Genomic DNA, 25,810 nt, shown 5'->3' on the forward strand with positions numbered 1-25,810 from the left:
CGTTTTCTTCAGCCTAAAGTAAACAGCCAAAAATATTATTTTTGATATCTTGCTATTTGTTAAACTTCCCCTAAAAATTTCAAAGTAGCCCACTGATAATATTAGATTGGGATTTCCAAAGTCAATGTACTCAATACTGCACATACCCTATAACTTACTTACCATGTGTATTGTTTATTGCCTCTTTACCTTTCCACCACAGACACATACACAGAAATAAATATAAGCTCCATGAAGGTAGAGAATTTTGTCTTTGACTCACTGAGGTATTTTAGTGCCTAGAATATCATATGACATGTAGTAGACGTTCTGTAAATTTTTTTTTAAGATTTTATTTATTTATTTATTTGAGAGACAGAGCACATGAGAGGGGGGAGGGTCAGAGGGAGAAGCAGATTCCCTGCCAAGCAGGGAGCCCGATGCGGGACTCAATCCTGGGACTCCAGGATCATGAGTTGAAGGCAGGAACTGAGCTGAAGGCAGTTGCTTAACCAACTGAGCCACCCAGGTGCCCCAGTAAAATTTTTTTTAAGATACTATTTTTAAGTGATCTGTACACCCAACATGGGGCTCGAACTCAACCCTGAGATCAAGAGGCGCATGCTCTACCAACTGAGCCAGCCAGGTGCCCCACTCAGTAAATTGGGTTTTTTTAAAGATTTTATTGATTTGAAAGAAAGAGCAAGCGTGAGCAGGGGAAGGGGGAGAGGGAGAGAGAATCTCAAGCGGAGTTTGTACTGAGTGCGGGACCCCACACGGGGCTCGATCCCACAACCCTGAGATCATGACCTGAGCCAAAACCAAGAGTCAGACGCTCAACTGACTGAGCCACCCAAGCACCCTGCCCTATTCAGTAAATTTTTAATAAATGAATTTAAGATTTTTCGTTCCATTAAAGGACCTTCTTTTATAGATAGTTTCTTCTTTGTTCATTCTGGCACTGTTAGTTCCCTACACCCATTTTTTTTTTACCTACTCAACCCTTTCCTCTGCACGCATGGTTGAGTGGGCTGTTTGGTGGCTGGTGCCTTTTGTTTATTTGGTAGAATCCCCACTCAGACCTCTAGCCTGAATGAGATGAGACATATGTTCTTAAATATCTGGCACATTTATGTCTTCCCAGCACAATGAATTTTCAAGCTGTTGCATATAAAAAGAAAGTCTTGTTTTGTTTTCAAGCAATGAAATTATGCAATTATCTGGGCATTGGCTTATTTTCAATGTTAGGAAATGATGGTAAGGAAAACTCATGGTGGTGAAATCACTGAGAGGCAAAACTCTTAGCTCTAATTCTTAGTGAAAGATTTATAGCTCCAATAACTGGCTTTTCGGGAAACTAGAAGGACCCCTATATATTAATGCTTTTCTCCCTAAACGGTCTATAACAATTGTCTATTTGGCTTCATAATCTTCATACACCATTTGTATAACACTGTTCGTGAAATCATCATCCATCTTGTACCTGTTTTTGACATGTGCTTGCTTTTTTCATGAGATAGGTAGTGTCTTTTTAAAATTAACAGATACATAAACGGGGACACCTGGGTGGCATAGTTGGTTGAGCTGTCCTACTCTTGGCTCAGGTCATGATCTCAGGGACATGGAATCGAGCCCCATGTCGAGCTCCACACTCAACACAGAGTCTGCTTGTCCCTCTCCTGCTCCTCCTGCAGCTCTCTCTCTAAAATAAATTAAAAAAAACTTTTAAAAAAATAGATACATAAACACCAAAAAAGACTGTGAACTTTTTTTTTTTAGTCTTACTTCCTTACACATATCCAGCTGTGCAGCTGCCAGTGTCTCTGTTAACACTAGGACATTTCTTAAGAAAATGTCATTGCCTTATTAGTCTTCTATCTGAAATAATATGCTTCAGTCTAACTTAGCTACTTTCCTGAGATTCATAATGGGTGGATAAAAAGTCTATTGTTATTCATTTTATTTCTCTTCACTCCCTTTTGGTTGCATAGGCTAAGGTTATTATTTGACAAACAGTAACAAAAACGTAAGCAGTCATCAGGAATTTGGAGAGAGAATCTAGAATTACTCATATTTAATAAAAGAATTATCAGTCCTTTAGACCTAAACTTTAGTATCACCTTCTTGAATCTCCTATTAATCCTACTTATATGAACTTTCCTTTCTCTGAACTTGTATAATACATTTTTACTACTGTCATGTATAGTTTATGTATATATATAAAACTTATCATCTTTCTACTATGTATAGAAAAATTTTTTAATTTCTTCAGGGCAAGGGGCAGCTGGGTGGCTCAGTCGGTTAAGCGTCTGCCTTCAGCTCAGGTCATGATCTCAGGGTCCTGGGATTGAGCCCCACATCAGGCTCCCTGCTCAGCGGGGAGTCTGTTTCTCCCTCTGCCCCTCTTCCATACTCCTGCTCTCTCTCTCTCTCTCAAATAAATAAATAAAATCTTTTTTTTTTTTAAAGATTTTATTTATTTGACAGAGAGAGACACAGCAAGAGAGGGAACACAAGCAGGGGGAGTAAGAGGGGGAGAAGCAGGCTTCCTGCTGAGTAGGGAGCCCAATGCAGGGCTCAATCCCAGGACGCTGGGATCATGACCTGAGCCTAAGGCAGACGCTTAACAAATGAGCCACCCAGCTGCCCCTAAATAAATAAAATCTTCAAAAAAAATTTTTTTCAGGACTTTCAAGAAGTGTCTTTCCCATTTCATGTTCCCTGAAAATCCATAAAAATGCCTCATGATATATATTACTTTGAACATTTATTTAATTGAGTTGGGGATATTTGCTACCTTTTAGCACTAAAGGCATCTTTACTTGTAAGGTATCAACATCTTTAATTAATGGAAAGTACCTCAGTAACACCAAATTGAAAATGACCCAAGTCTGATAAAGATTCTCAATAACCTGTTGATGTTTTTGCTTGTACAGTAAGTCTAAAAGTCCAAGATCACTCAGGGTCTAAGAATGAAACTTTAATGCTAATTTCTATAAACTTTCTATAAAGGATGTACAGGCTTTTCAGGATCCTCTGGATTAGATTTAGCCCAGTGCGCAGGCTGATCAGCTTTAATTTCAGTAGTGGGGGCTATATATGGGAACCCATGACTTCAGTTTATATACTCCATTCTAAGATACATAGTACATGTGGAATGTCCACCCAGCCTTGGGTTTCATGACTCACATTTTTCCCTCAGACGTGGTCATGTATCCTGTAAGACTAGAGCTGTGCTTAAGGAAAAACATCCTTAAAATACAAAGTAGGTAGCATTTGTTAGGCAAGTGGTGTTTTTGTTTTTGTTTTTTTAAAGAATTTTAAAAATTGTAATCGGGGCAGGACCTTGCCTCTTTAGACTCTTACCAGAATTATGAATTTATATTGAGGTTTTTTTCTGATAACAGAAATACTTATTTTAACTGTTATTTTCTTTACAGAAAATCTTCGTTATAATAACATTCAGCAAACACATAGTGGAGCAGATGGTGGCTTTCATTGGGTGAGTAATTCTTTGTGGATTAATATTAATGTCATCACTGTTCAAATAGAAGAAAATGTATAAAAGATTTTATTGGGACAGAATTTTTCTAATACCTTTTTATTTTTTGAGAAGGAAAAATCTTTTGCCCTATTATTAGTTAAATTGAAGACTTTCTTGCCCTACAGCAGGGAAAGATGAAGTTCAGATAATCCTTATTTAATTTTAGATTTTTAATTGAATTTTAATTTTAAAGTCATATAATTCTTGATTTAAAAAAAAGCTTTGGAGTTTGAGACTGTTGCTCCTCCAAAGAAATAAGAAATTCTCTTTATATAAAAGACATGTGTGTATTATTACAGTTTAATGGTGTTTTAGTACAATGCTATGATTTTTAGCCAAATTGGATGCCAGATGCACAGTTGCATTTAATTTAAATACAAATCTTACATAAAATATTAATATTTAATTAAATGAGGCATGATAATATGGTATAATATTACAAAATATGTGAGTTATGAACCTGTTACTTCACTAGAGAAAAATCAGGCCATTTTAAAAGGCTAGACTTTCCAAAGCTTTTAGTTTTGTGTTTATAGAACTAAGATCAGTTTTAACTTATGCTTCAAATGGTAATGTCACAAATTTGTGGAGTTGACTTTGATAAAACAGTAAAGAAAGACTCTTTGTCGGGTTAATCAAATTAATTAGAATGGGAATAGTGTCAGATAATGAAAATTTTTAATGTATTTTTTTTTTTATTTGGGGTTTACAGGAGAGAGGCTTTCTTTTCATTTAATAGTTTAACTGCCCAAGGGCTCCTGGCTGCCTCAGTCCATAGAGCATGCGACTCTTGATCTCGGGGTTGTGAATTCAAGCCCCACACTGGGTGTAGGGATTACTTAAAAATAAAATCTTAGGGGGTCGCCTGGGTGGCTCAGTCGTTAAGCGTCTGCGTTCAGCTCGGGTCATGATCCCGGGGTCCTGGGATCGAGCCCCGCACCAGGCTCCCTGCTCAGCGGGAAGCCTGCTTCTCCCTCCCTCACTCCCCCTGCTTATGTTCCCTCTCTTGCTGTCTTTCTGTCAAGTAAATAAATAAAATCTTTTAAAAAATAAAATAAAATCTTTTAAAAATTTGTTTAACTGCCCAATGGTACAAGGTACCCTTTATGTAGTTTTAGCATAAATCTTTATCTTAAAAGCCATTTATAAAACAAAATACTTATGAGAACTTTTGCTATTTTAAAAAATTGCCATTTGGAGGTGAGTTCATGAGTTATTAGTCTTATTATTTTTTTAAGATCTTATTTATTTGGGGCACGTGGGTGGCTCAGATGGTTCAAGCCTCTGCCTTCAGCTCAGGTCATGTTCCTGGGGTCCTGGGATCGAGTCCCTCATCGGGCTTCCTGCTCAGCAAGGAGCCTGCTTCTGCCTCTGCCTCTCTCTCTCTCTCTCTCTCTCTCTCTGTCTCTCGAATAAATAAATAAAATCTTGAAAGAAAAAAAAGATTTTATTTATTTGAGAGAGAGTGTGAGCAAAACCACACAAGCAAGGGGAGCGAGCAGCAGAGGGAGAGGGAGAAGCAGACTTTCCACCAAGCTGGGAGCCTAATGTGGGGCTCAATTTCAGATCCCTGAGATCAAGAGTCGCATGCTCTATAGACTGAGCCACCCAGGTGCCCCTATTTTTATTATTCTTTAAACCATACATTATATGTTTATTCTCTTCTATATATGATATGTTTTATAATAAAATAGTATTTAATATTTTCTATTATGGTTTTAATGTAATAATTGAGGAAAAACCTATTTTTTTAAAAGATTTATTTGACAGAGAGAAAGAGACAGCTAGAGAGGGAACATAAACAGGGGGAGTGGGAGAGGGAGAAGCAGGCTCCTGGCTGAGCAAGGAGCCCGATGAAGGGCTCCATCCCAGTACCCTGGGATCATGACCTGAGCCGAAGGCAGATGCTTAACGACCGAGCCACCCAGGCGCTCCAAGGAAAAACATATTCTTGAGAATATACTCAGTCAGGCCAGTTATTGGTTTTACTACTTCCTAAGCTTCTGATTATAAATGTGGATTATATCTTGTCCATTAAAATTTAATTATTCCAGTTTCTTGTTCTCTGGATCCTTACAAATAAATTGGTTTACAAGTCACCATACATCACATGCAGAAAGAAAATATATTCTTGTTCCTTATTTTTTAAAGACAAGACATTTCATCTGTTTTTAGCGTTATATTTCCATCTCTAGAATTCTGAAGGACCTAGAGCTGACCACTACACAAACCCACAAGTTACAGGGATGACTGTGAATATAGCACTGTACAGTCTTCCCTTCTCCTGTTCCTATGCTGAACATTTATAAAAGGAAGTTTATCAGGGCACCTGGTGGCTCAGTCGGTTGGGCATCCCGTTCTTGGTTTCAGCTCAGGCCATGAGCTTGTGGGTCATGGGGTGGAGCCTCCCGGCGGACTCCACGCTCAGCGGGGAGTCTGCTTGAAGATTCTCTCCCTCTGCCCCTTACCCCACTTGCATGCATGCTCATGTACACTCTCTCTCTCTCTCTCTCACTCTGTAAAATAAATAAATTAACTTAAAAAAAATGGATGGGGATAAGTTTTTCAGCAATTTATACATACCACTACTACCTTCTGTATCCCTAACCTTAGGAGCTTCTAAAAAGTTAAATTAGGTAACTAGCCATCTTATCTACCCACATCAAGTTATGTTCCCTTCCAATCTGTTCTCCATACTGCAGTTAGTAACCTTTTAAAAATATTAATTTGAGCATGTCACCACCACTGTCCTTAACCCCAGCTCCTCATCTTCTTGAAAGCCTTTACTTGTTTTTTCCTTCATTCTTAAGATAAAGCTAAAACTCCTGAACATGGTCTAGAGAGCTTTGTATGATGTATCCCCTGTAATTTTCTTTTCTTGAGTCTCCCATCAGTGGTCTTTACTTGCTTGTGGTTTTTCCTTTGCCTAGTTCAGGGTTTCTTTTTTTCTTTTTTTTTTTTTTTTTTTAAGATTTTATTTATTTGAGAGAGAGAGCATGAGAGGGGGAGGGGTAGAGAGAGAGGGAGAAGCAGACTCCTGCTGAGCAGGGAGCCCTATGCCAGACTTGGTCCCAGGACCCCGAGATCACAACCTGAGCCAAAGGCAGATGCTTAACCAACTGAGCCACTCAAGCGCCCCTAGTTCAGGGTTTCTTAACCTTTGCACTTTTGACATTTTAGGCCAGATAATTCTTTGTTGTGGGGGACTATCCTGTGCATTGTAAGATATTTAACTGCATCCTATCCCCTTACTCACTAGATACTAGTAGTGTCTCCCAGCCATGACAACCAGAAATGTCTGCAGACGTTACCAAATGTCCTGATGCACATATACCTCCACTACCACCACCAACCCCACTGAGAACCATTGGCCTAAATAATGTCATTCATTCATTCATTCATTCATTCATTCATTCATTTATTCTAAGTAGGTTCCATGCCCAGCATGGAGCCCAATGCAGGGCTTGAACTCACGACCCTTGATCTCAGGATCGTGTGTTCAAGCCCTGAGTTGAGATCAGGAGTCAAACACTTAACCAACTGAACCATCCCGGCAACCCTAGATAACATTCTTTAGATCTCAACTATTACATTAACAAAATGCCTTCCCTGACTAAATCAGATATCTTGTTTTCTAGGGGCATCTGTTCACAATAGCATGTACTACATGCACTGACAGTTGTGTTTTTACATTTATATGTGAGGGTATATGATTATTACCTCTCTACCACTAACCTGTAAGCTTCTTTCTGGCAAAGGCCATGCCTAGTTCACTATTGTTTCTGTAGCACTTGGCATCTTGATTGACATATAGCACGTGCTTGATAAATATCTAGTGGGTATAATGAACACATGGTGTCCAAATAAAGATCTGGCTAATAAAAATTAGCATATCAGTTCATAGCCCAGAATCTTCTGTTTCCCCAGCCTTTGGAGTTTCTCAAAAGTTGTATTACTTATCCACAGTAAATAGAAATAAAAGAGTTTTTATAATCTTAGGCCAACAAATTAAAGTTAGAATTTCTTATAGTTTTCAAAAACAGTAGTTTCTTCCTTCTGTTATCTCATCTAGCACAGCCTTTCAAAAAAATCCAGTGATTCTTTCTTCTTTTTTTTTAAAGATTTTATTTTCAAGTAATCTCTATACCCAACATGGGACTTGAACTCACAACCCCAAGATCAGGAGTTGCATGCTCCCCCAGCTAAACCAGCCAGGTGCCCCAGTGATTCTTCCTTTTTTTTTTTTTTTTAGATTTTATTTATTTATTTGAGAGAGAGCATGAGCGAGGCTAGGGGCAGAGGGAGAAGCAGACTCCCCACTGAGCAGGGAGCCTGATGTGGGGCTCATTCCCAGGATGCTGGGATCATGACCTGAGCCTAAGGCAGACACTCAACCAACTGAGCCTACCCAGGGGCCCCTGATTCTTCCTTCTTAAAGATGGTTTTGCATAAAGTTATTCTAAGATAATCAAGACCTGCTAGAATCCAATTTTTATTGGATTAAATGGGTGGTATCATATTTTTAAAATTGTTTTCAGGAGATAGATACTGGGATGTCCTGATATCCTCATCTTTTCCCCAGTGCTGTCTACATGGATTACCTCATCAGTTTCTTTTCTAGACCATGATTAAACAGTATAAATAATCAGACTTAGCAGATGATAATGATTCTTTATTACCAGACACCAATGTGTATATTTTTCATATTTGTCAGGAATAACATGATCTTTAATCAGATTCTCCAGCTGAGCTTGATATGATTTGTTTTCCTACATTTTGAAGTAGGAAATGCTTTTAAATACAACTATTCAAATGATAATTAATAAATAGTTTCACTAAGCCTAGACTGAAAATTAAGTTAAACAAAGAGAATGAATTTTTAGTAGACGTAAATTTATTATTACATATCATAATAAATAGTTTTGCAATTTATTTCAGAAAAGAGAATAATTAAATTGACTCCCTAGACCCATTGTTGAGTTGAACTGAAAATAATGCCTATAGCTTGCTATAATAACGTTATCCTTTGATTGTTAATTGTCTCTTTACACTATTAAACTGTAAATGATTTAGCAGTTGATCAAACTAAACTAGTAAAGTTTGGAATACAGCCTTTTGAAGGATATTTAAAACTATGTAACCACAATTAAGAGAGTGGTGAATTGCCATTAGAGAGAAAAAATCAAAAGACAAGACCAAAAAGTCAGCAACAATTGAAATTTAAAACGAGATACTAAGAAAAGGAAGAATGAAAAATGAACCCCAATAGTAAAGGAGAGCTAGAGAGTGGACTATGAAAAGAGTGTACAGCCTTTGAACAAAACAAATTAAGATTTGAATATGAACTCTGCCCCAGACCAGTTATTTAACTTCTCTCTCTCTCTGACAAATAAATAAATAAAATCTTTATTTAAAAAAGAGGTATCAGGGCGCCTGGGTGGCTCAGTCGTTGAGCATCTGCCTTTGGCTCAGGTCATGGTCCCGGGGTCCTGGGATCAGGCCCCACATCGGGCTCCCTGCTCACCAGGAGGCCTGCTTCTCCCTCTCCCACTCCCCCTGCTTGTGTTCCCTCTCTTGCTGTGTCTTTCTCTGTCAAATCAATAAAATCTTTTAAAAAAAAGGGGGGTATCATATTATATGTAATCGTTTCAGACTTTTCATTTATTATATTGCTAATATTATTGTGTTGCTGAATATTATTCATATTGGCTGCTATATATTATTCCATTGGGTAATTATCCACTTCTCATTGATGAACATTTGGAGTGTTTCCATGTTTTTACTGTTTTGATCATTGCTTCAAGGGCATTTTTTTTTTTAAGATTTTTATTTATTTATTTGACAGAGAAAGACAGCAGCGAGCGAGGCAACACAAGCAGGGGAAGTGGGAGAGGGAGAAGCAGGCTTCCTGCCAAGCAGGGAGCCGACGCGGGGCTTGATCCCAGGACTCCGGGATCATGACCTGAGCTGAAGGCAGACGCTTAATGACTGAGCCACCCAGGCGCCCCCATGGGCATTTTTTTTTTAAGATTTTATTTATTTGAGCACTCATGTGCGTGAGAGAGTACAAGCAAGGGAGAGGGGCAGAGGGGTAGGGAGAAGCAGACTCCCCACTGAGCAGGGAGCCTGATGCAGAACTCGATCCCAGGACCCTGGGATCATGACCTGAGCCGAAGGCAGACAATTAACCAACTGAGCCACCCAGGCGCCCCATTCGTGGGCATTTCTTAGTGCAGGATAGGTAAGCACATAGTAAAGAGCCTAAGAGTATGTTGAAGGGGACAACATAAGATGGAAAAGGAAATAAAAGAGAGATTGGACATAAGCAAGATAAACCTCAGTTTTGATAAGTTTTGATAAGACAAGATAATTTTGTCTAGGACCAAATTTGGGCAAATTCTCACCACGGGTATGCCTATGGCCTGCCAGGCCAAACTGCTCACCACCATCACCCCACCCCTGGCAGTGAGTTAGTGTTGACCATTACATCTCTGGTGGTGCAGTTTAATATTAATTTTACCGAGGTATGACTGCTATACTGATGACTGAAGGAAATACTCCTTTCCAAAGGGCTTCTTGTCTTAATGTAAGTAGGGAGTGGCCCAGCAAAATATGATACCCTAAGTATACCCTTGGCCTTTGGTATTTTTAGTACAGTATGTCATTCTATGACAGTCCTAAGGTCCCAGAGAGAATATAAACCCTACCTTCAAAATTTACTGGAATTTTATGAGTAAATAGTTCCCTTCCCTCAACTAGAAATAGTAATTAGTAGATTTATTTCTTCGACAGTTCTGGAAAGTTCGCTGTCATTAGGTTTAGGGAAAGGTATCTCTGTTATCTTTTCCTGAATCTAAGTGTTTGGCTAGTTATATATGGAAATCTGAACAGATGTAATGAATCAGTTTTACATTCTGAAAGATGTTAGAGTACAGATAATAGCCTTGAGAAAAAGCCTTTTGGTTTATGGTATGTTTGGCAGGGGGACAGAGAAAAGGTTCTGAAAAAAAGATTAGGCATGTAATAGAGTTTTTCATTATTTGGTATCTTAGGTTGAATAAGTCAGGGGACAGAACCAAAGAAAGAGAGAACTTCAGAGATTCAAAGGCATTACATTTGTTCCAGTCTGTTTTTTTTTTTTTTAAGTAAGATTTAAAATTAATTTTTATTTAATTTTAGACTTTCTCCAATGAGAGAGATCTGGACATATTTCTTAAAGAGCATGACCAAGTCTAACATTAAAATCATGATTAAAATGACGTGTTCTAGTATTCTCACCAAATAGAGGATGAGAATTCCCAGAAAATAACATTAAGCATATGACTCGTAACAAGCCATATGCAGAACATTGGCTCATTGTCAGGTTGCCAGGGTCTTATTGGAAGACAAAGTCCCTAGTTTTACCACACAGGAAAGTTTCCATAACTCAATCATTGAACTTGGGAGAGGGGGTTGGCTGGAGCAGGGACTTTTTACCAGATACAGAATGTTCCATGCCCTTTGCTGTCTTCTATTTCTGAGTTAACTTGATGTTTGACCTCAGAGTCGGACTTGCCTGTGGCAAGAGAGATCATTTTAACCAGTGAGTAATTAAGTTCTTGAATCTTAACAATGTTTCTTGTTCCTTACTCTATAACAAGTGGGCAGAATGAGCTATGTTGGCCTGGACTTTTTCTTCTACAGAAGGAAAATCTATTCTTTCATTTTAAAATACAAAATGGTTAATGTAGTTGATTCTCTTTGACTTTGATCACTATAAAATAATCAGAAAAAGTTATGGAAGTGTGAATACAAATATTTGTATTAACTGAAAAAAGGATACATTAAGTTTTAATACCCCAGCTGCTGAGACTTAGTTGTATACACTGACTTTAACATAATCTTCTGCAATTTAGGTGGAAAACTCCTTCCTTTTCTTTTTCTTTTTTTTTTTAAACTCCTTCCTTTTCATGCCCTTTTCCTGTAATTTGTTATCTTCTCTTTTGACACTTAACTCTTCTATATTTTTGTTATAGATATTGGGAGGCAACATAGCTAAAGGATAAAACAGGAACTCTGAAGTTTGACTGTATGAGAAATGTCATTGTATTAGGAAGTTACTACTGACCATAATTAGAACATTTCTGTAGAATGATGAAAACTAAAACTGAATTATATTGTATTACATAGAATTGTTGGTTAAAGGAAAAGGCAGATCAGAGTCATGCCTGACACATTTTAAGTGTTCGTAAATATTTGTTGATTAAATGAGTTCATTCATTATTAAGAGAGACCTCTGTTTTTTTAGGCTGAGGGAAAGACTCTAGTAAAGAACTAGAGATCGAAAATAGAAATGAAAAAAAGGAAGAATGTGGGTTGGAAATTAGCATTTAGTAAGAACCTGCTGTGCCAGATGCTTTACATATATTTTTATTGAATATGCATAACAGAACCTATAAGGTGCTATCACTGTGTAGATGGGGAAACTGAAACACACAGAAGTTAAATTCATATAAATGCAAGAGATGGAGATAGGATCCAAGAGATAAGATCAAAAGCCTAAGTGTATTGATTATTTTCTTAACCACTTCTTCCTTCAAAACTGGAATAAAGATTCTAAGATCTTTTGAAGTAGAAAGGAGGAATTGAGGGAGTGCTATTGAAAGCAGTGAGGTAGGGGCTCCTGGGCGGCTCAGTCGCTGGGCATCTGCCTTCGGCTCAGGTCATGATCCCGGGGTCCTGGGATCGAGCCCCGCGTCAGACTCCCTGCTCCACGGGAAGCCTGCTTCTCCCTCTCCCAGTCTTCCTGCTTGTGTTCCCTCTCTCGCTGTGTCTCTCTGTCAAATTAATAAAATCTTAAAAAAAAAAAAAGAAAGCAGTGAGGTAATCTACTTGAAGTTGTAGATTTGGACAAGAGCACTCGTGTCAAATGGCTACTGTGTGAATTTGATAAGGAGTCAGCAGAAATTCTGTCCACTCCTTGTTCACACGTGTATTCACCTTGTGCAGCTGTAACTAGCTACTGCAGGTGTTAACTTTGAGGGAGAAACCTACTGGCCTTTGTACTGTAGATTTAAATGCATTTTTTTTTCCTTTCATCACCCTTCTAGATTAAGTTCCTTAAGGACAGAGAGAGATCTTGACTTTTTTCTTAGTTATCTACTGCATTTAGTGATTTTCTGCCTAATATTTGTATTAGTTATAGATATTGGGATATATATATGTATATATCCCAACAATGTAACTAAATAATAGTTATATTGTTCTGAGATGAGATTGAATTCCATTCAGTACTGTCATTTTTTTTTATCCACTCACCGTCATGCCACGTTGAATGACTAAAGGTCAGTAAGTTTTTATGCCATTTCACCTTCAATTTAAAATTCTACAAACTCTTCTTTATTCTTGACCTTGGGTCTGTGGTTCCCTGTTGCTGATTTCATCCTTAGAACTCAGTGGGTCTTCAAACCAGCCATAGATTTGTTACTGTACAAAGCTGCCACCAGTTTGCCATTTTCTAGAACTGAAATCAGTTGATTTTTTACAGGGTTTTGTTTTGGCAGCCAATCACTTTTACTTGGTGCTTATAGACCGACCACTCCTTTAGTTCTGGCTTCATTCATTAACATAAACGGCTGTTTGGCTCCTACTGCTCAAGTCTACATTCTGATTTGAGGTTTTGTTTTCAAAAACGTCCCTTTAATGATCACATAATTCAGAGAGTAGCTATTATTATAAGGAGATTTTACCTCCATTCTGCTTCTGATAGAAAACAGTTCTAAATGTTCAAAAGCAGGGACAATTGCAAATTCTTTTTTTGAAAGACGCCTGTGATGGAAATATGCTGTGAGCCAATAGCAACAATATACCTGATTTTTCTCAGGATAAAGCAGTGGTCTTCCTTCTACCCAGCCGCTAAGAAACTGATGGTGTCATGTGTTTATAATACCACTGAGCAACAATGGACTAACTTGAGTACAAAAGAGGTTTTAATCATTTGAAAGGGACACAGATGTGAACGAAATTCAATATGTTTTAATTCCAAATCCTAAGGTTGAATCACAATGAATTTTAGACAGTGCCAGAAATTATCAGCCCAAACTTTTGTATCTGAAAAAGCCCTAGATTTTTTAGTGCAGTGCATAACATTCATTTATTTTATGTTGGGGTACTCTTCCAAGATCCTAAGATATAAAGGAATTTGGTTTGGGTGGACTACCACATTTCAGAGCCAAAAGCAAGTAGAATACATCAGTTAACAGGTTTTTCTTGTAATATTAGCTTCAAAGATTCAGATTCTCCATTCAATTACGTGGGAAAATTAATAACCTCTTCATTCCAGTCATACAGAATTGCGGGATCCCATTTTTACTAGGTTAAATATAAGTTGATTTGCAGTTAGCGCCAGTTCATTTACTTGTCATATTCCTGGGTTAATTAGGTATCAGTTTGTTTCTCTCTTTTTTTCTTTTTCTAATCTCTGAGGACTGGAAAGCTATAAATATTAATGGGAGTCAGCATGGTGGCCTTTGGCTTCTTCAGAAAGATTGCATGATAAACTACATTCCCCCTTCCTCCCTTCTCCAGAGCAGTCTACCTTATGAGGAAAGACAGTTTCATTTGGAGGGCAATCTATCATTGTTGAATCAGGCCTGGAGTCTGAGATCCATTCTGAGTCACTATGAATAGAGCTCTAGTATTGGTTGGGCCCCAGGGAAACTGGTGGTTAAATACTGTGAGAATCTTTATCAGACAGGAAATGACAACTCATTAAAATACTAACCGTTAAGCCTGTTTAGATCACTGCGTGGGGTTGAGGGGACGACTTAACGCCATAGTGTTTTACTAAAATGTGCACATTTCTGGAAACAGAAAATTATTTATAAGACTGTTATCAAGAAAGGGAGTTCGTGGGGCGCCTGGCTGGCTTAGTCAGTAGAGCATGCGACTCTTGATCTTGGAGTCATAAGTTCAAGCCCCCTGTTGGGAGTAGAGTTTATTAAAAAAAAAAGTTAAAAACAACAAAAAATTAAGAAAGGGAATTGCTAGTCCTGTCTTCTTACTGAACTTCCACCATGTTGTCATCACCTCCTATGCACAGAAGACAATATCAGCATGCAAAAGGGGAGTGGGGTGGGAGGGTCTTTAATTTTATTCCTGAATATATATATCCTACTAGTACTACTTCACTGTAAAATTCAGTCTCTTCAGCAGAAGAATCTGTTAGCTTGAGTCTGTAAGAGACCATTTTCCATTTAATAATAGGGCTTTCTACTCCTATCCTCCTGGGCCAAATCTTAGTTGATAGAAGAATTCTCTGGAGTCAGAGGATAAATCTGATTTATTGATTTACGCACAGTGATCCTACATCAAGAAAATTCTGAATACTCTGATATTCATTTGAAATATAATTATGTTCTAACTGAGGGCACAGGGTTTCATTTCAGTCTCTTGAGGTTTAGATTCTAAAAGTCCCTCTTTATAAATGACTATTAGAAGTCTGAGCAAAAAAGAGACATCCAGTCTGCATCTTTTTATTTATTTGTTTGTTTGTTTGACGGAGAGGGAACACAAGCAGGGGGAGCGGGAGAGGGAGAAGCAGGCTTCCAGCTGAGCAGGGAGCCCGATGTGGGGCTCGATCCCAGGACCCCGGGATCATGACCTGAGCCGAAGGCAGATGCCCAGCGACTAAGCCACCCAGGCGCCCCCCAGTCTGCATCTCTGTAGAAATAGCTTTTTTCCTGATATCTTACCTAACAGTCTGCTAACTATACCTTTTGGGAATAAGGTATATTTATACCCCATGAAGTTTAGCCTCATGGTCTACACCAGTGGTCTCCACCATCAGAATGGGACTAAAATAATAGAACTTTATTATTTTTTTAGGACTTCTATTTATATTTATTTTCATCTTTGTTATTTTCTGTTTTGTGTATTTTAGGCATATAACATTATGGTAGCACATACATACACAATTTATGTGACTGTACACGTATGGAGGATGTAGTTTACTACCATCAGTCTGATTGGCACTCCCTCAGGCCACATGTTTGAAAATCACATTGCATGGAGTACAAAAATAGGCTAGGGGAACAGCGGGAATTCCACAGTGCAAAAGGGGTTCACAGTGGGTCTTTTGCAATGTATTGTGTTTTTTCTATGCCCCATTAGTCAGATTTATAATTCCTGGTTTTAACTAAACTAACCCTCACAAAACACACAAGTGGCTTTAAAAGTTTCCTATAAAGAAACTATAGAAGGAAGATACAGGTAACAGTGCAGTCACAAGAGACAGTAAAAAAGTTGCACCATTGATGTTTTACCTGTTCCTAGTACATGCCTATAGAAGTCAGCCAACAGATTTAGAAATTATTACTTTTAATCAAGGACAAGTGTGTTATGTGCCTTGAAATATTCACTAACGATAGCACAAAAGCCATCATACTTAGTAAGACATTTAAAATGAAGAATTTTTAAATTTTTTTAAATTTTAACTTTATTTTATCCTTTTTAATTTGTATTTGTGCATTTTACTGTTTGCATAAGTAATATATACACATATATCAAAAATGTTTATAGACTATTGGTCTAAGCTCCTCTGGCCTTAAAAGCCACTTTTTATGCTATCAAAAACTGGGCATGGGGCGCCTGGGTGGCTCAGTCTATTAAGCGTCTGCCTTCAGCTCAGGTCATGATCCCAGGGTCCTGGGACTGAGCCTCTCGTGGGGCTCCCTGCTCAGCAGGAAGCCTGCTTCTCCCTCTCCCACTCCCCCTGCTTGTGTTCCCTCTCTCTCTGTCTCTCTCTTTGTCAAATAAATAAATAAAATCTTTAAAAAAAAAAAAAAGTACTGGGCATTATTAGTTTACTTCAAAAAATCTCTGTCATGCTTCTGAATTATAACAACACTAGAATTGATTAAACCCTATATTTTCCTTTCTTCAATACTACCCTTGACCTGAATTTTATTCTAAAAACATTTTTGTCCCCTTTATAAGCTTTCAGAGGTTTGACTAATTCACCCCCTGAGAATGTTATTTAGATATTATAATTAATCATCAGAGGGATGTTAAATAAATCAGCCTGAAAGTACAGCATAACCAGTGAAACAAAGGTTAAAAAAAAAAAAAAAAAAACCTTGTGTCTATAGTTTTTTCTAAGAAAGATAAAGCCTTATTACCCTGTAGCCTTACTAGGAACTGATGTCAGACAGTATGTTTTCAGGAAAGCCAGTGTAACTTACATGATCGCATTAATGCTAAGATCCTCAAAAAAGTGGTTAAGAAAGGAGCAGAGCCTATATTAAATAAAACATTTACTTTATTCATACCCACTTAGTTCTTTAACTGTTTAACCTTTATATAAGGCAGCCCTGTGTAAGTAGGGGTAAACAACAAGACATATCAATTTTTTTTAAGTTCATGTTATTTCTGTTATTGAACACTGTTCCCAGGTTTTATGGTGGCACATAGTAACAACAACAAAAAATACACCTGGCTGGAAAAATCCAAACAGAATCATGAACAGGAAAATTTCAGGTCTTCTAATAACAAGTCTTAGTTTGATGACTGTCTCTATGATGGAGAGGAGATTGAAAGTAAATCAAGGGCGCCTGGGTGGCTCAGTTGGTTAAGCGACTGCCTTCGGCTCAGGTCATGATCCTGGGTTCCCGGGATCGAGTCCCGCATCAGGCTCCCTGCTCTGCAGGGAGTCTGCTTCTCCCTCTGACCCTTCCCCCTCTCATGTGCTCTCTCTCTCATTCTTTCTCTCAAATAAATAAATAAAATCTTAAAAAAAAAAAGTAAATCAAAAGGTGTGTTTTTTTATATTTGTTGAGCCAATTTGTTTGAGAGTTACACAATTTGAAAACAGTTAATAATGACTGATAAATTTTTGGAACGGGTGTGAGCCCAGGAATAAACAACAAAATGAAAATTCAAGCATTGTGAAAAATAATCACACCACCCACTCTCTATGCAACCTCTGCCAATTGTGATGCTTCCTCTGGAAGATTTTCTGGCTTTTGTGGGTACAAAGAATAATGGAGACCTTTATTAATAATGAGTCATTATGGGGGGAGTTTAAAATATAGATTTCTTATCAGATAAATAGGTTTCAGAAGTAAAGTCACATACGTATTAAAAACTATAGAAAAATAATAGGTTTTGTTTGCATATTGGTCAGGGCCCTTGACAGAATTTTACAAAAAAGTTTGTCTTGTTTCTGTTCTAACACCTACTAAAATATGTAAGCCTGACAAAATACTGTTCCCATGAAACCATTTTGAAGCTCTGGGTGGGTTTCGACTTATGTGGGTTATTTATTTATTTTTATTTTCCCTCATTTGTTTGCATTTTCTGAGGGTTTTTTTTTTTCCCTTTCTTAAAATCAATAACAAAAATTTAAAAATTGCCATTAGAATAATTTGTTGGAAATTTGTTTTTTAATGAGTTCTGTTATCTGAAACATATTTGTGTATGCCAAGAAAATAAATATCAAGATAATTACTATCCACAGCTTTTTCTACCCACCATGTTGAAAGTCTACAGCAAGGAAAAGCAGATGAGATCAATTTTGTTTTTTGTTTTTTTCTGTTTTTTGTTTTATTTAAGGCTTTCTTTAGAGAAAGTGGCTGTTGACAAGGTTAATTTAAACATATTTAAGGCCAACAGTTGACTGAAAAGTAGTTTTCTGTGTGTTTGTTTTCCTCCAACTTTATTTTTGTCTGTATCACAAACTGTAATAGTTTTAATCAGCACCTAATGGCAGAAGGACGACCCATTTCAGCTAGAGGTTGAGATGAGTCCTTGGCCAGGTGCACAGGGGACTCTGAATTTAATGGCTTTCAGAGAATGGCACTGTAGCTATTTCCTAAGCCAACTGTAAAAAGCCACTGGAGTGGAATGCAAGTTATTCTTCCCACCACCCCCATATATGTACCTTAAATTAATCTTACATGTCAGAATGGACTCTTCTGTCGGCTGCTTGAAAATAACTTGAGGGATGAGGTCATAGGCTGGTTATTATTGTTTGCCTTAAATGCACGTAAGAGTGACAGATGTAATTGAACTTTTATGTAGTCCATTACTAAAATAGCTTTAATGTTAATTAAGGAAACTCTAATGTAAGTGTGCTTTGTAAAAGCTGAGGCAACTGTGGCCTAAACCATTGTTTGTAGAGATAGAGCAATGAAAATAAAACTAAAATTTTGACAAATATATAAAGATTGAGGATCTGACAAATAATTAGTTATATAATACTTAATACCTATATCATTTTTTCAGATCTATTCAGATCATGTGGCATTTATGATAGTTTTGGTTAATATACTGCAATAAAAACTTTTAACTTCTCTGTTTTCAACTGTTTTCCTAGTCTCTTATGAGAAACTGCATAGAGACATCTCCCACCCACCAAAAACATGTAAAAAGCATGTAACACTCTGGCGCCTTGAAACATTGATTTCAGCATTAGCCCAAGATAATTGAAAATTGCACATCACTAAATGTAAATGTGTAGTGACATATTCTCTGTCAGCTAGAGTGCAGCTCTTAATGGACTCGACGATGGGAGTTGTTTAACTTTTCAGATTATTTTAAAAGGAGTCTAGAATGATTGTTGCCAGTCCCTTCCTCATTCCCCTCAACCACAGCAACAAAAAAGTAAAACCTTTCTAACATGTGGGTCTTAGTTCTTCATTTTCTCTTTCAATTATGGCCCAAGAATGGAGCCCAAGAATGATTTGAGGGAAACTGTAAGCCATATTTCTCCTCAACTCCAGTCTGAAGTTAGAAGTCTGTAGAAAGAACAAGGCACATATATTGGAATCCAACTCTTGGAGGACATCAAAAAGAGAATTTTCAAGTCATTTCTTGTACAACCAGCTGTTCAAATTAGCATACAGTCATTTCAGCCTTCATAAATAAAAGGGTTTTCTTAACCTTATAAAAACACAATGGCTTGACTATGGCTATCCTTGGGAGTTTAAAACAATGACATAGGATATTGTTATTAAGAGTGAATATGAATCAATATCTGAAGCAAAGTTCTTATAAAATTGCCATCTTCAAAACCCATTTTTTAACACATGTATTTTACTGGAATTGTTTTTTGTATTCACGTGGTTTTTTTCAGGTGTAAATGGATGAGCTACTTGCATTCCCTTATGCATTATGTAAGGAAAAGGAAATTTACCCAAGGAAAATTTCTCTTTTGGGGATGCCTGGCTGGCTCAGTCAGAGAACTGTGTGATTCGTGAGTTTGAGCCCCATGTTGGGTGTAGAGATAACTTAAATAAATACAACTTTAGGGGCGCCTGGGTGGCTCAGTCAGTTAAGCATCTGCCTTTGGCTCAGGTCATGATCCCAGGGTCCTGGGATCGAGCCCCGCATCGGGCTCCCTGCTCAGCGGGGAGCCGGCTTCCCCCTCTCCCACTCCCCCTGCTTGTGTTCCCTCTCTCGCTGTGTCTGCCTCTGTCAAATAAATAAATAAAATCTTAAAAATAAATAAAAAAATAAATAAAACTTTAAAAAACATAAAGAGAAAGTTTGTCCTGTTCTTGCCCCATTGTAGTCAGAATCATTATTGATAAACAGCAACATAGCTCAGACACAGCTCTTCTGGTTTACCCCAGAATGGGTAGTTAATGTAAAGCCACTTAAAAGTCAGTGAGAGAGAGAGACTGAGGCTGTAGTTTAAGAGACTTTGCCCTCCTCCATCTTTCATGTCTGTCATGTGGGTCTCGTGGTCTGATCAGTGCAGCCATTGCCTCTACTACCTATGTCTATTCAGCCTCTTTTCCATATCCTGGGTATTTATTAAAGGAGCTTTTTGTACAACTTCACCCCACACTGATCACTCCTTTCTTTCTCCAGTTCCTTTGGAATATATCTTCTGTACCAAAAAAAAAAAAATTAGTACTGATTTGTAAATTTTTTTGTTCACAAATCCATTTGTATGTATCTGCATGTGTGTTTTGAATCTCCATCAAGATTTTAAGTTCCTTGTGGGCATGAACTATTTCTTGCAGTTGTCTTGTTTTGTTTTCCCTTAGTGCCGATTACAATGTCAGACACAAAATAAGGACTCCATTAAGTATTTGGTGGTTGGTAGTTAAGAGGATCAAAGAAAAGGGTCAGCCAGGAGTTATGTATGTGTTAGCTTCTGGTAAATACAGTAGCAAAAAAGTTCTCTTCCTCTGCTCCTCTGCTTTTTATTACAGAAAGCAGTAACTGGATTGTTCTAGAAAAGAGGAGGTGAAGTTAATACTTATAAGGGAGACCATTAGGTGCTGTTGCAAATACATATTGACATACCTTTTGCCGACCGCAGGAGATTGGGCTCATCTACCTTTTAGCCCTGTTATGGGAGATGAGAAAATAAAAGGTACAGAAAATAGAGATGTTTGATTTTCTGAGTTGCCTCAAGTTACCATTTTAAAAAAACGCCTGCAAGCATTTCTAAAGGGATCCTGGTCGCTGGTTGCCAAACCGGTTTAACAGCACTGCCCCCACGTACTCTGGGTGAGAGGGAGCTCCGAGTACATAAACTTATCAGAGATCACTGCCCCAGTCATTTCAGAGCAAGTTGTTTAGTAATGTACTGTAGTTTCTGTGCAAACCATCTACCATAAACCACGAAGTGATTCAAGGTTCATAGTTTCCTTCTTTGTTCCTTTGTTAATCACTGACTTCTGACTAGTGGGAGGTGCCTCCCAAATTTGCTAATGCATTCTTTTTGGATAAGGATGACGCACAGATTGTCCTAATAAGGACTTAGATTGAGAAAGGACCGCCCCCTCTGAGAAGATGGGACAAGTCAGAGAGAGGGCGGGCAGTTTCTTTTTCAACTGGGGATGACACAAGCATAAGTCATTTCCTTATTAATCGGTTCAAACCAGTTCTTACAGGAACTGGTGGTGATAAATGTGGGACTTCTCAGAAGTCATTCATTTTATTCTTTGTGCCACACCAGTATGCAGCATCAGCTTAGCTGGCCTCACTCTGAGGATGAACTCTTCTGCTAGAAGGGGCTCAGCTCCTACTTTCTCCCAGACATGTTATGTTGGTGGAAGAGATTTTTCTCCTCTAAGGGGTTGTTAAAGGATGAATTTTACCCACTGAGAAAAGTTCAGAGGATTTGCCAGCTCTGCTGATTGTTGTATTTTTGTTCTCTTTCTGTCCAATCCCTGCTTTTTGAATCTAGGTGGTAAGTGGATTTTTCTTTAACATTTTTCCTGCTTTTCTCCCCAAATGTATCTTTTTCCTTGGGTTATCGTGCCCTGCTTCCAGTGCTGTCCCCGGCGTAGGTCCATCTCTGCAGAAGCCATTCCAGGAATACCTGGAGGCCCAGCGGCAGAAGCTTCACCACAAAAGTGAAATGGGCACACCACAGGTGAGACTTGACTCTGTTTTCTTCTCTTCCCCACCCCCACAGTTTCAGGCTGAAGTTACATTCACATCTCTCACTGGCATTTTTAGGCAAATAGAGCGAGGTTTGTCAGTCTCCCTTAACGGAGGTTGAGGCTCTACTTACTCTACTGGGAAATCGTCTTTGTCTAAATCAGAAATGTAATTTCTATTTTGTATCTATCTTCTCCCAAAAACCAAAAGTAGGGTTAACGGAAAATAATGGATCTGTTATGTAGAAGGAGTTGTTGACTGATGTTAAATGATTTATTAGCAAATATACTTCCCAAGTGGATTAAAAATTTAAAATTTGTAGCATTTTGTAGCATAAGAAAGTATTAGACTGAGGCCATTTGAATATCTCCCTTCATTTTTGCCCTATTTTTCTTTTCAGAGATGGGAAAATAATCTTTTTTTTTTTAATCAACTAAGGTTCTTCACATAGTTGAACTTAAAAACTTTAACTTATTAAACTAAGCCTGCCTTTTCTGTAAACGGTTCTGTGGCAAAGGGAAATGACTAGAAGAGGATGAGTAAGCAGGAACCTGAAATGGGAAACTTGAAGGACGCATACTTGTTGGATTTTTTTTTTTTTTTTAATATAGGTTCCACGCCTAGCGTGGAGCCCATTGCAGGGCTTGAACTCACGACCCTGAGATCAAGACCTGAGCTGAAATCAAGAGTAAGGCACTTAACCTAACCAACTAGCCACACAGGCGCCCCAATTGTTGGTTTGGTTTTTTTGTTGTTGTTGTTTTGATGGCCTTAGACTCTGTGTGGCCCTTTGCTGCCCTCAGTTGACCAAACATGACTTGAGGAAGAGATCACCTATTTTAAAAGCTGCTCCCAATGCTGGAACAAGAATATGTAACTATCCTGATACTACTCTGTACAAGTATCTACATGGCAACTTCAGAAAGTAGAATTTAATCAATTTCATTCTTATGTAGTAAAAGATAAGAGGCCACCTCACACTTGGCCCATTCTAAACTATGAGAATCAGCATTGACTTCACATCTAACAAAGTGGAATCTTAGTAACTGGCTGTTAACAGTCTTGAACGTAGACTTCAGGGTACCTGGAGATGTAAGACTTCTCATTTTAATTGTTTCTCGACTTTATAGGTTATAAGCTCTAAGTTCCCATCATTTTCCTTAAATACTGTAGATGATTCCCTTTTTACTACTGAACTAATGAAATGTTTCTCCTGGATTGTTCTGCATTTATTCTCGCAGGGAGAAAACTGGTTGTCCTGGGTGTTTGAGAAGTTGGTCGTCGTAATGGTGTGTTACTTCATCCTGTCCATCGTTAACTCCATGGCACAAAGTTATGCCAAACGAATGCAGCAGCGGTTGAACTCAGAGGAAAAAACTAAATAAGCAGGAAAAGGTTTTAATGGCAGAAGTTAGAATGGATGGGTTCTACCTTAAATTGGGAGGACTCCAAACCAGGAAGGAAAATTCCCTTTTCCAACCTGTATCAATTTTAATTTTTTTTTTCCGGAAAGCAGTTTAGTCCATATTTTGCACTGACATACTTTTCCTTTGTGTGTTAAGGTAAGGTATCCACCCTCAAATTCAATCCAACTTGTGTTTTATTAGGGTGGAATGTGATGTTCAGCAGCAAACTTAACAGAAACTGGCCTTTTCTTTGTTACTTTCCAAAGGCCCACGTGGTACAGTTAAAGAATTCCGGACACCAAAAAATAGTTCCTAAGTATGTTGAATATGTCAAGCCATTTAGGCTTGTCAGAAATGACTCCTTTGTTTTTCTAAGTCGTTAAAATGTATATAAATTATACTAGATTGGTTAACAGTCTTGCATGTGTATCATGGTAAAATTTAATATGCCATCCTGCCCAGCCCTTCCTCTCCTACCTTAAAAAAAAGGCCATTTTAGGATGCATTGCACACCCTCTGGGGAAACTGATCTTTAAATTTTGAGACAGTATAAGAAAATTCTGGTTGGTGTCTCACGAATGAGCTGACACCATTTTTTATTCTGTATATTTAGAATGAAGTCATGAACAAACTTTATAAAGACATCTTTGATCATTCCAAAATTGTGTCCGTTTTCTTGAGCGTTTTGATTTTTGCTTCGTTTTAGCCACTACCAACTAATGGTCAGCCTTGCCAAATCTACCTACAACCATAATTTCTTAAGCCTTCATTTATTTACATGTAAGAGCCACCACCAAGGCACTTTTTTGTTAGGTTGGAATCGGGCAGCTTGCTACACGTTGCTGAACTGGCAGCTTACGGATTTGCATGGCAAGGGGTTTGTGAAAACGGGAGAAATGAAAGTATGTAAATTAAAGGGCACTGAAGAGAGAAATAACTAATTTTGTTTGTTTTTTAAAAAACTACACTTTCTCATATCTGTGTTAATTTTAGCTCAGCGTGTACTCTGGTTTTGACAAATTTACGTTTTAATGTAACCTAATTTTCTTGCCTTCAGTAAGTGTTTCATCCTTTTGTGATTTTCTTTTGGGATATTTCTGGTTGAACTTGGGTCATTTTGTTTTGCTTGGGAGGAAAATAAACAGTTTCACTTTTTTTCTTTAGGAAGATTGTTTCTGATGTTATGTTAAGAGTAGAATTGGGTTTAAATCTCAACAGGCCAGAAGTGCCTGTTTGTTTTATAAAATCCTGCCTGAATGTCTGCTTACTTTTGCCTACCGTCGCGACATCTCCATGGCTGTACCACCTTGTCGGGTAGCTTATCAGACTGATGTTGACTGTTGAATCTCATGGCAACAGCAGTCGATGGGCTGTCTGACATTTTGGTATCTTTCATCTGACCATCCATATTCCCATTTAAACATTACCTAGCCTCATGGTTTATGATCAGAAACTCTGGTCCTTACGCCTAGTGGCACTTTGAATCTTTTATGCCATGATACTGCAGGAGTATCGAGACGATTTTATGGAAAATTGGGATGGTCTCCATGACCACAGCTAAATAAAGGACAAACAGCCTGCCTTGTGAGTTTTGAAAAGGTTATTATTCTTAACAATCTTTTTTTCTGCCCAGGGACCTTCTGGCAATGTGATTGATCCTTTATTTGAAAAGCCGTACCCAGATGCTCTATTGTAAAGAGATTTACGTTAACCAACATAATTTTTTAGATTCATTAGGGTTAGCATGAATTGCTAAGTCAGCTTCCAGTTGGGTTTCATCTCTTTCACTTGCATTTTATTTGGTGTTTGAAGAAAGGAAAGAGGAAATCAAATATGAATTGTACTATTTGTACTAAATCTTTAGGGTTTATTGGTAAATTTATTGCAGGGTAAGGAATTAGAAAAAGAAAAATATTTCTTAGACTGATGGTCTAAGTAATTAGTACGTTTGACTTAGGATGATGGTTTGTTCACATTTCAAATGAATTTGCTTGGAAAACAGAGAAGAGCAGCTGTCTTCCTTCCCTCCGCTAAGCGTTCAGGTGTGGCACACTCAGATTGTTCTGCCGGTTTCCCACTGGGGCAGAGCGGCACCCTCTGTTCCAGTGGCTGGTTTCTTTCTTTCTTGTATCCACCAAAGTAGACACAATAACTACATGATCCCAAAGACAAACCTAGTTGATTCCAGGTGATGGAAGACCAGAACATGTGTAAGTGGATGGTTTGATATTACTGCAAATAAAAAAAGGGGTCTGGGAATTCTAATTCCGTCTACTTTAAGTGTCATTTTGTGCCTTGAATTTCTGTGGTACTTGTTTATGTCTTAGCTCCATGACGGGCGAGCAGTGCAATACGACGTAACGCAGTAGAACAGCAGTTTATGCGCTTGCGCTTACACACTAGGAAGCACCTCCCTTCAAATGGCTCGTGTAACGCGGGGAGCTTGCCGTGGTAGCTCTATATAATCTGGAGTATGGGGCTCCAAAGAAAGGGAGAATTTTAC

At 38.1% G+C, this 25,810-nt stretch overlaps 1 protein-coding gene across 3 annotated transcripts in view; it reads left to right on the forward strand.

Moving 5' to 3' along the window:
• The window catches only part of VMP1 (vacuole membrane protein 1), a 137,303-nt gene extending 111,731 nt beyond the window's left edge, over window positions 1-25,572 (forward strand). For all 3 annotated transcript variants that reach the window (XM_028109040.2, XM_028109039.2, XM_088028349.1), the window contains exons 10-12: window positions 3,420-3,481; window positions 21,791-21,893; window positions 23,143-25,572. In XM_028109040.2, the coding sequence (XP_027964841.1) occupies window positions 3,420-3,481; window positions 21,791-21,893; window positions 23,143-23,286 (309 nt within the window). In that variant the 3' untranslated portion in view covers window positions 23,287-25,572. The remainder of the gene's footprint in view (window positions 1-3,419; window positions 3,482-21,790; window positions 21,894-23,142) is intronic.
• The last annotated feature ends 238 nt before the right edge of the window (window positions 25,573-25,810 follow it).

This window comes from Eumetopias jubatus, unplaced genomic scaffold, assembly GCF_037043125.1.
Source record: "Eumetopias jubatus isolate StellerSeaLion01/CBP00866 unplaced genomic scaffold, mEumJub1_p1.0 scaffold_10, whole genome shotgun sequence".
In the NCBI taxonomy this organism is placed as follows: Eukaryota; Metazoa; Chordata; class Mammalia; order Carnivora; family Otariidae; genus Eumetopias; species Eumetopias jubatus.